The 11,297-nt window shown below is 40.8% G+C and overlaps 1 protein-coding gene across 1 annotated transcript; it reads right to left on the bottom strand.

Moving 5' to 3' along the window:
- Positions 1-1,545: 1,545 nt before the first annotated feature.
- LOC143358164 (uncharacterized) lies at positions 1,546-2,763 on the bottom strand. Its single transcript, XM_076795112.1, has one exon. It carries the CDS (start codon positions 2,761-2,763, stop codon positions 1,546-1,548), a length of 1,218 nt encoding a protein of 405 aa, XP_076651227.1.
- Between the last annotated feature and the right edge of the window lie 8,534 nt (positions 2,764-11,297).

Raw genomic sequence — 11,297 nt, 5'->3', positions numbered from 1 at the left:
TTTTGAGGTCGCAGGAAATTTGGAAATTCATGGCATTGTAGGATGCGGCTATGCAGGGGAAGTTATCGTCTTTATGGCAAGTATGGGAGATCTTTTGAATATTGCTGATGCAGTGCATGAGAACATTGGAGGCTTTATGGAGTAAATTGCCAGGGTTCGAGGAGGTTATTTGATCAAATTCTTTTATGTACCTGTTGGAAATGTGGTTTACGTTGGAAGTAATCTTGATGAGATGGGTTTTGCCTAAAAAGGATGCTCTGTTTTGGAGATATGGTATCCCTGCTTCTGCCAAAACTACATTAGTAGGAGCGGATGTTCTGAGTCCGAGGGCCAGTTTGAGGGCACGCACTTGAATGGACTCGAGTTTGGTTATGAGAGATTGTTGGCTTGGAAAGTATATGTGGGAGGCATAATCCAGTCTGGATCTGATCAGGGCTTTATATAGTACAATTAATGTGTCTGGGTGGGTTCCCCACCAGACGCCTCTAAGGAATTTAATTATGTTCATGGTGCGTAAGCAGCGGTTGTGGAGAGAAAGTATGTGAGCTTTGAAGTTTAGTCTGTTGTCAAAGTGAATTCCCAGAAATTTTGCAGAGTCTACATCCGTCTTTTCTGTAGTGCCTAATCGAAATTGAGTGCGTCCGGCTGGTAATCTTCCGTTGTTAAAGACTACTATATTGGTCTTTTCTGATGAAAGATCGAGGCCTATTGCAGAGAGATTGGTTCGTACCTTTTCAAAAGATTTTTCAATAGTTGTTTTGGCTTCTTCCAGGCTTGAGCTTCTTGTGTATATGGCTATGTCGTCTGCGTACTGGGAGATGTGCACTTTCTTGGGAATATCTTGGAAGATGTTGGCGACGTAAAGATTGTAGAGAAGTGGGCTGAGGACTCCTCCTTGTGGCAGGCCTTTGTAGATTACCCTCATGCCATGGAAGCTGGGGGACCAAGCGAAGCGGCAGTATGACCAGTTGGCTATAAAGTGTAAGATGTTGCGTGAGATTCCCATCTTGGCTAGAGTATTCAGCAGAATGTGGCATTGGACGTTATCAAAGGCGGCGCTGACATCGAGAAAAGCTGCAGTTGTGAGTTGGTTAAGAGCGAAGCCTGACCGTATGTAGGTTGCTAGGTTGAGGATGTTGTCGGTAGATGAGCGTCCCTTTCTGAAGCCTGCCTGAGTTGGGGGTATGAGGTCTACGATCTCACACCACCACAGTAATCTGTTGTTTATTAATCTTTCCATGATTTTACTCATGCAAGACGTGAGTGAGATGGGTCTAAAGTTTTGATTGTCCGGTTTTTTAATGAATAGTACCTGGGTTTTGTTCCAGTCTTCTGATGTGCGGTGATTTGTGAATAATTCGTTGTAAATGTCAAGTAGATGAAGTCTAGCTTTGGTTGATAATTTTTGAATCATCCTATAATCTACTCCATCGAGTCCAGGGGATGATTTGGGGTTGGATCGGTCTATGACATTGTTGAATTCGACGAAGTCGAACGGGGAGTCTAGGAACGGGTTTGGAGTAACTTTTACGTTTATGATGGGATTTATTGGAACCCAAGGAGGGGAGAGTTTGTCTGAGGCTTTGTTAATATTTTCCTTGAGTAGCTCAGAGTTTGTACTTTCTTTGTTCTTCGTGGATGTCCACTTGTTTTTAAGTACCCTGATGTGGTTCCAGATGTAGGTGAGTGAAGTTTTGTGGGAGAGGTTGGCGGCAAATTTTCTCTTTTTTTCTTTTTTATAAGTTTTTTGGTCAGAGCTACTTGTTTTTTATAAAGGAACCAGTTGTTGGTGGTTGACTGATGCTGCCATGTTTTAAAGCGTGCCTTTCTAATTCTGACGGATCTGTCACACTCCTGACCCCACCAAGGGACTGGATTTCTGTGGGCGTATGTATGTCCTGAACTTTTCTTTGGTGTGCACTCGAGTACTGCTTGGGTCATACCCTGTACGAAGTGGTTATATTTATCAGTAGAGGAGGTTTCCATTGCCAACATGGATGATTCAAGTTGATAATCCATTTTTGCTGTGTATGCCTCCCAATCGGTTCTCTGTGAGGATATTCTGTTATTCTTTCGTCTATATATATTTTTGCAAATGTTGATTGTGATATGGAGTGGAAAGTGGTCTGATCCGAACGGTTCCTCTTCCTGGAATACAGTTGTTTCTTCTCCAATGCTTCCATATGTTAGCACGAGATCCAGGTTATTGAACGAGCCATTTCTGGCATCAAAGTGGGAAGAAGTGTCATGGTTAATTATGGTTATTTCATGTTTATCTAAAATTTGTATAAGTGTTCTTCCAGGGCTGTCTATTTTGGAGCAGTTCCATTCTGAATGTTGGGCGTTGCAGTCTCCCATAATAATGAATGGTCCTATGTCTTGGAGTGATTGAATGAACGCGTCCCAGTGTGATTCTGTAATTTTGTTGGATGGAGGTCTGTAACATGCAGCTATTGTGGTATTTTCTGACACGTTTGTTATCTGAATACAACAAGTTTCGGTATGGCCGTCTGCTATTCCAAGATTATTAAGGGGGATGTATTTTAGGTGCTTGGCGATGAAGATGGCTATTCCGCCACCATGTAGGTGTTGACGATCTTTCCTTACTGAATGGAATCCTGGTAATTGGAAATCTATTTCTGGTCTCAACCAGGTTTCGACACAGACAACTATGTCTGCCCCTTTTGCCAGATGGGTAATTTCTATTTTTTTGGTGCGTATGCTTCTGCAGTTCCAATACAGGATGCGGAGAGAGTTGTTCATTATGAGGTTGTTTGGTGTTTTAATTTAGGGCTTAGAGGTTGGGGATGGGGCTGGTTTATATTGCTTGATTAAGGGAGGAGGCTTTATGTTGGAAGCAGATTGGATACGGGTTTCGGTATGAAGGGTGGGAGATGATGTTTTTGTTAAGGTTATTACGGATTTGATGGTCGGTAGGGAATTCTGTTTAGTTTTTAAAGTGTTTCCTAGTGGGTTATTTTCTGTTTTGTTTTGTTGTTTAGGTGCAGGGGTGGATGCTCTAGAGGAGGTGTTGTTTGCTGGGTTTGCTTGAGACCATGCTTTGGAAGAGGAAGAGGTAGAAGTCGAAGCAGGTACCTTTTGACCTCCGAACTCTTTGAGTTGAAGGATGCGTTGTTGGGATGGTTGGCATAGGGGAGGAAAGTTCTCCTTGTTGTCCTGTATAGTTCTGGAATTGTTCTTGAGCGAATGTCTCGTGGCCAACTGTTTGGCTTCGTAGAAGCTTACGTTTAGTAGTGACATCTGTCTATTTATTTCCTTGTTGGTTTGGAGTGACGAGCAGCTTGGGTGTAAAGTAGGATGTGCTTCTTTGCAGTGAGCACAGGTAGGTGTATCTATTGTAGAGCAATCAGTGATATTGTGTCCTGGATTTCCACAATTTTTGCACAATTTTTCGCTGCGGCAGAATTTGGCAGTGTGTCCTGTTTTAAAGCAGTTATGACATATTTTTAACGGATCTATGTATAGTTCTACAGGTGTATGGATTAGTTTGTATAGTTTAATGTAATCTGGAAGAGTCGTGCCCTCAAAGGTGATAACTATGGATTCGCTGGGAATCCACTCCCATGTGTTTGTTTGTGGGTTTCTTATTTTCCTATTGAGTCTCCTGGCGTCTAGTATGGGAACTGGGGAGTCTGTGAATTCCTTTATATCTTCCAATTCGCAATCAGTGGAGAAGCCCTTGATGAGGCCTCTCCTTGTGATTCGGAATTTGGGGATATATATATTGATTCCCTGTAGGTCCTTATTGTCAGATTTCACGAAGTTGTTTGCCTGGGTGCCTGTTCTGAACTTTATATTGAATTTTCCAAATCCTTCGTTTTTGATTTCTTCTACGCCTTCATGGTTTTTACTCAAGGCTTTGGCTAACATGAGAGCGTTTTGGGAGTTCCTGGGTTTGGCATGGGTCCTACTGAATGTGGCCGAGACATATGCTGGGCCCTTGTGAGAGGCTGGGTATTGGTTGATGACATATTCGCGTCTTCTTTTGAATAAGTATTCATTCTCTATTATATTCTTTGTGTCTGTTACCTTTGTTCCCGTGTGCTCTGAGTTGGATGGTTCATTTGATTTTCTCTTGTTATTGTTTGTTTTGGTCACTGTTTGGTTCTTGGATGGCGGCGTGGGGTTTCCTGCCATGCCTTTGTCATTGGCGTTGTTTTTGGACGCCATTATGGCTTCTCCGTTGCCTGAGGCCCCGAGGGCCCAGGCTTCTAATTCTTCTAAATCCTGGAACAGTATGAAGGGATTCAGAGATAGTGAAAAAAAAAAGATTTCTGTACAGGTAAATTGGACAGCGTCCGTGGGAGTTGGTACACCGGTTTTCTTGTATTTTCACTTGGGAATTCTCGCGATCAAAAAAAAAAAAACAAAACACCTCGTCGGTGGTGGTATCCTCCCGAAAAGTCATCTCACGACTGTAGGATAGATTTTGGCTGGAGCAAGAAACAGAAGGCCACCGACGGTATTTCGTCGGTGCAGAAGTCCACTAAGGAAATTCTCGTCGGTGAGAAGGTGAATCATCACGGACCACCGACGAAATATATATAAAGACTGCCAGCCTTACGGGAGAATGAGTCGCTCGAAAAACACTGTAGGTCTTTGAATCTCGGCGCTCGGTAAAAGTAATTCGAAGATTTATTAGAAGCCTTCGAATAGAAAATACAGATAAAAGATGAAAAAATTATTCGAAGTTTGAATAAATCCACTTCGAATAAAAAAAATTATCTTTCTTCGTCGGATAAATTCTCGTCGAATAAAATTATTTATCCGATACTCGTCGAATAAAGATACTTTTTTTATTCGAACCTTCGAATAAGGAAATAAAAATTTTTTTATGTTTTATTGGTTATTCGAAATTTTTATTTAGATAAATATTTTGCCCAACTCTGGTCGGAGAATGTAACATTTGATAATCGATATGGGTCCGTGATGATTCACCTTCTCACCGACGAGAATTTTCTTAGTGGGCTTCTGCACCGAAGAAATACCGTCGTTGGCCTTCTGTTTCTTACTCCAGCCAAAATCTATCCTAGAGGGCGGTAGAAAACACCGCATTTTTCGAGCGACGCATTCTCCCGTAAGGCTGGCAGTCTTTATACAGAGAGGTGTCACGTCGGACGACCGACGTGTTGTTAATGACGTCACCCGCGACGCATCATAGGTTAAGGTAGAAAATAAGTTAATTATAAGTTATTACTTCCCCATCATTTCCATCCGCGAGCGCGCCAAGACGCTCGACAGTACGTCATCAGGTGCTGGCGAGCCCCACCTTGATACCCGGTTGCGTCACGCTCGCCCCACACGGACCCCGAGCGAGGAAGGTCCGTGTAGCCCCTAGAAAAAGGCAAGCTCGCGCTTGATCGCCGGTCAGTCGCGCTCACATCTTGCAATTTCGTTCCAAAGCGTTACTATATCAAGCGTCTTATAGTTTCTACTACTTCCATATTGTATTTTACCGCTTATATCATTAACCAGTATCACGCGTATTAATTATATCTTTAGTTTACTTATATCTTTGTATTATCCTTTTCACGTATTAAACAAGTATTATTATTAAACTCAGTGTTTATTATTCCCATTCCGGTTTCTACGCGAAGTGAAGAGCATCGTGACATAATAATTAAAATATCATCAATAAGTTCCCTGATTGCGTGTCTGAGCCGACCAGGCTGTCTCGGCGCAAGAACGGAATTTCTCGCAAAATAAGACTGAATCTTTCCCTTAGCGTGTGTCTGAGCCCACCAGGCAGTCTCGGCACGATAACGGAAGATTCCCAAATGAATAGACAGTGCATCGTAAATTCGTGGTTGTTCTAAAAGCTCTTCATGCTGCGCCGCGCCGGACGAAAATATCAATTAAAGCGGTTAGCTCGCAAGTACGAATCCGACGTGTCCAACTATCGCTTCAGTCCGTACGTCGGCATCTATTCCGCTCCGCGTATAATCCGCGAAATCGTGTGTTCCGCGAGAATACGAGTCGTCGCCGGTCCAGCTCCAGCTCCTGCCCAGCAGCAGCAGCCACAGTCACAAAAGGAAGTCAGGGTCCCTGTGCGTACACGCACACAGGTCATCCCTACTGGCCCACGTTACGATCTGGTGCCAATCACCCTTCCACCAGTCATCCACAGCGTCACCCGAATACCTGCCCGCGACCCGAGGAAGAAGCTGTACGCGAAGGTGAACGCCAGCGGTGTGACCAAGGCCATAAACTAACTCCCCGTCAACGGCAGCAGCGAGACGATAGGGCAGCGCTGATAAGTGCCGGACTTGCCATTATATCGCGAATCCCGAGTCATACGACGGACGTACGCGTCGCGTGGACCGAAGTCGGGTAATTAGCGTCTTGATCCGCGGTAAATCTCGCGATCCCAAAGGGGGGGGCGGGAAGAAAACCAAACGCGAGCCGCGGGACGTAACAGAGGATAGGAGAGTGCTCACGCCCAGGGTTTCGGCGTTCCCACTTTCGTGACATCGCCGCTTTAGCATGGCACAGAACCGTGTCGTCTTTCCTGGAACAGAACCGTGTCGTCTTTTAGCATGGCACAGAACCGTGTCGTCTTTCCTGGAACAGAACCGTGTCGTCTTTCCTGGAACATAACCGTGTCGTCTTTTAGCATAAAACCGAACGCACATTATTTTTTTAACCAGGATTAGAACGTACAGCTTAATTGTTGTATATGAAATATGTAACTAACATGTAAATCTTGGGTACAAAATCTCTAATTAATATAAATTAAGAATAATATTAATTGTAATGATACGTATTTTATTTCTTTCCAATTTTGTAGTTGCAAACTCGAGTTGTAAAAAATGGAAAACCCGGAAAAATTCAAACAAATACAGATTTCATAACGAAGTTTAAAAGCGACCACCCTGAAAATTAATTTAATAATGAGCCATTGTCATCAACACTATCTTAAATTTTTTCATATATTTAGCTACTGTTATTATTAATTGAAAAAAATTTTCTTTCATGAATAAATATTTTTTCCACCTCAGCACCATAAGATTTTTACTAGATGACTTTAAAAACACATTAGAACTATTTTTAAATAGTTTTACTCGAAAACATTCTAGTTTGCTCTTTATTTCACCGTTCTACTAATTTTTTATGGGCTGCATTGCACTCTTTTACAACTCAATACCATGGTACCATCCATATTCAAGGAAGAACAATTTTTTGCGACGATCATTGAAAAAACAAAAGTGTTTCCACAATGCAGTACTTTAGTGCGTTTGTGACTTAGCGCCCAGAACACCTACCTGTGTTCTGTGTCCCATCTGGAGTTTTATGGTACGCTAACAATCGCTATTGAGTCGCAAGCCAGACCGTACAAGCGAATGCATCCACAACTTCCAGAGACCTGTCTCCAAAACTAATTAAAGGAAGGCTAAACATGCAGTGTGCACGAAACTCCTCAAAAGAGGTGGATTCCAGTCGCTCGTGTCATAAACCGCATTCGATACTTCATCGACAGGGTGATCTTACATATTTCTGTAACAGTTCCTGAACACATTTGTGTCCTGAAACTGCTTTGTACGGTATTACACACGCCACATAATTTTTATTTTCTAATTTTGTCAAAGTAGTATATATAACAGAATCATACAAGTGTCTACAATTACTTGAATTCCAAAATACAGAGCGTTTCTTCCTCTGCGACTGTAAGAAAGGACTTTAAAAGAATGTTTAGATAACAGGTGGGCTGTCCTTCCAAAAGGCACCTGTGGCCGATCGAGATGAAACTTGGTGAGTATGTAAAACTCAACATTCTGAATAACTTTTTCCTATACATGTAACCGCGGCTCAGCCATAGTTTCGGAGATATTCGCGGAAAACTGCAGCTACTACTACATTGAATTTTGCCTATACGTGTAAATACGTCCGAGGCGTGCGTATTGTGTTTCCCCGATGCTTTTCGGAAGTACAGCCGGTGGTATAATTCAAGTTTGTTGGGGTTAGGCCGTTGAGAGGACGGAATCGACACAATGATCTGTTTATGTTTTTTCCGCTAGAAATGTGATACGCACGCCTCGGACGTGCACGTATAGGAATATCTCCGAAACTATGGCCGAGCCGCGGTTACATGTATAGGAAAAAGTTGTTGAGGTTTACATACCCACCAAGTTTCATCTCAATCGGCCATCGGTGCCTTTCGGAATAATATCCAAAAATTGTTTAATACAAAGCGGGATATAATCCGGTGTAAGTTAAGAAGTAATATCATTGATCTTCTAATAAGTTGTGGTGGCAATATCACCACGTACGCCAATGCATATATTTCTTCTAAGAATTTCTCTTTCCCTTCTAACTCTGTCACGCTATTATTCTCTATTTCCTGTCTGCTAGTCGCATGCTTGGTAACCGGCCCTTCACGAATTTCCCATGCATCCTTGAGAACGTCGCCAGGGTTCTGGTTTTCGTTAGTCTCGGTCCTTCGCCTACCTCTTAGCTTTCTCTGTTTATGACTCTTTTCCGCTGTCCCTATCGCTGTCACTGTCTTCTCAAGTTTTCCTTTTCTATTCTCTTTTCTTTTTCTCCCCTATCATTTTGCCTTCTCTAACTCCGTCGTGCTTAAGATTGCAACGAGAGTCGCCAGTCGATAGTAAGCCTACGAGACGACAACACCAACACTGCACTGACCTTCGCGCTTACCGATATCAGTAATAAATGAAGTGAGGACAGTCTCTGGTATTTTATATCCCCTTACCCACTTCAAAGTAATATCACTGAATAAGTTAAGAAATAATATCATTGATGGAAAAGCAAAAAATCATTTATTACATAGGAATGCAGATATCGATAGAAATACAGACATAGTAAATATGTTCCAGTGTTCAAATCCTGACGACTAACGCATTTTTTAAAAATTTTATTATGTTTTATCATTATATATTTATATTATCAATTTAAATCGATTAAATTTCAATATAATGATAAGTACCGATTTCATTTTGATAAAACATAGCAGGCCGCCGAAAATTATCGGAAAGTAGTAAAATATATCACCTAGCAATTCCATTTAAATTATATAATCAACATGGATCAGACAGGACGTCAGTATCAATCAACGTTCGAAATTACGATAACATAAAAGGGAGAAAAGACAGCACTGGTTCAAGTAAAGGTAGATGAACTTATGTCACATCACACAAACGTAACAGTAACTTGTTCGGAAACCGGAAAATGAACACAGGATATTTATAAAGACTTCTTAAAATTTAATATATATATTTGATATATAAATAATAATATATAATAATAGTAAATAATTCTGTTGTTAGTAAATAAATACATGTTATTTATAATTCAAAATGCAATTTTATGCGTGAAATTTAATCGATTGAAATTAATAATATAAATAGACAATGATAAAACATAATAAAAAAAAATGCATTAGTCGGCAAGATTTGAACCCTTGTCGTTCGGCTGAAAACTTGGTACGCTACCGTCGTGCCACACCGATTCTTGTAATCTAGGAAAAATACGGCATTATATAAGAAATAATGAAACTTTAATCGTCAATATCTCGAAAACTATTGAGTATCTGCCCCTATAATGGTATATATTCGTGAACAGGAGAACGAGATCTATAAGTGTGCAAAATTTCAACAGAATCGGTGACCCGAAGGTCGTGGCCTCTCCTTTTAGCCTTGGAATCAGGCCTCTGGAAGTTGCGAATGCGTTTGCTTGTACGGTCTGATTTGCAACTCAATGTCGATTGTTAGCATACCATAAAACTCCAGATGTGACACAGTAGGGATGTGCGGGCCGGCTCGTGAATCGGGCACTCGAATCGGGACACGTCGAGCGGTCCGAACCTTTCGGACGGCCCATGACCCGACTTCATCGAGCGCGTTCGAAAAGAATCGGGCAAGTTCGGGCGAGCGAGTTATCGCAATACCCAAGATTCAACTCTGCGTTCTTTTTGAAATAGATAATGGTAATAATAGTATTTCATTTGTAACTTATAACGTGATTTTTAATATATTTGATTTTTTAAATAATTACACTAGGTATATTCGGCAAGTATGTGCGTAACCTTTATTTGTATTAATATTTGAAATAATGCACGTTTCACGTGAAAAACTTAAAAGACAATATTTCCGGCATTTTGACGAATTTGTTTCGAATGAACTTACATATAAATCGATAATATCATTAACTCCTTACGGAGTTACATACACATAGAAGGTATATAAATATGGTAAATTATAATAATTTTTTGGAGAGTGATGTTATTATTAACTTCTATATGGCTTGCTTAATATCGTGTTATTTAACTTACTGAACTATCATTAACCTTACGTAAATTGTGCAACGCCTACTGACTCCGTGAATTCATTTTCTCACGTAAGCCTCGCAGGATACTGCACAAAGATCCCTTGTTCAAGGATCTTTCCCCGAAACTTGTATCGCCTTTCTCCTGAGTGTCTGCCTGCGATGTGTGAATTGTCATTGAGTGGAGTACGGCTGGTCTGTCTTCCCGCTTCTAGACCCGTACCCAAGCCCGTAACGAATTCTTAGTGCCAAGCATGCCAATAAATAACTAAAAAATGACAGTGTCTCACTCGATCGTAAAACAGATCCAGACATGATGTCTGAGCATGGGCAATCATGATGTCTAGACAATTCTAGAAAAATATAATATTAAATTCCCTACATTTCAATTTAAATAAGATAAGCTAATTTTTAAAGTAAGTGAAATTACAATCAAAATAAATATTTTTGTCTACACGTATAACTCCACACAATCAAATTGTACAAAAATTTTAACAGCTTATAGCTGGCAAAGATTATTCGAAACGTTTGAATAGCAATACAGATCAAATTATATCGTGTTTAGTGTCATTTTAATCAGAAAAACTCCACAAATAGGTTGATGGAAGTGCTATAAAAAAATAATGAAAAATAAAGAAGTTTTGTAATTTGATTAGGAGTAGTTTCACACCGATATACCTGCTCTCGCCTCGGATCGCGCGGCTGCCGTTTATTGCACCGCTGGGCGACCGAGGTGGCACGAGCTTCTGGGCCTGGGCCGACGGGGCTCGAAGCCGCTTATTCAAGCTGACGAAAATTATTCGAAATTCGGAAGAATTAGTCGTAGCCTCCAAATAACAGCACAGATAAAAAATGAAAATTTAATTTGAAGCTTCGAATATAAAAAAGTATTTTTATTCGTCGGATAAATTCTCATCTAATAAATTTATTTATTCGACACTCGTCCAATAAAGATGCTTTTTTTATTCGAACCTTCAAATAACAAATAAAGATAA

The sequence above is a fragment of the Halictus rubicundus genome, chromosome 10 (assembly GCF_050948215.1).
Source record: "Halictus rubicundus isolate RS-2024b chromosome 10, iyHalRubi1_principal, whole genome shotgun sequence".
In the NCBI taxonomy this organism is placed as follows: Eukaryota; Metazoa; Arthropoda; class Insecta; order Hymenoptera; family Halictidae; genus Halictus; species Halictus rubicundus.
The sequence above is the reverse complement of the archived record's forward strand: the minus strand, read 5'-3'. Positions and strand labels throughout refer to the sequence as shown.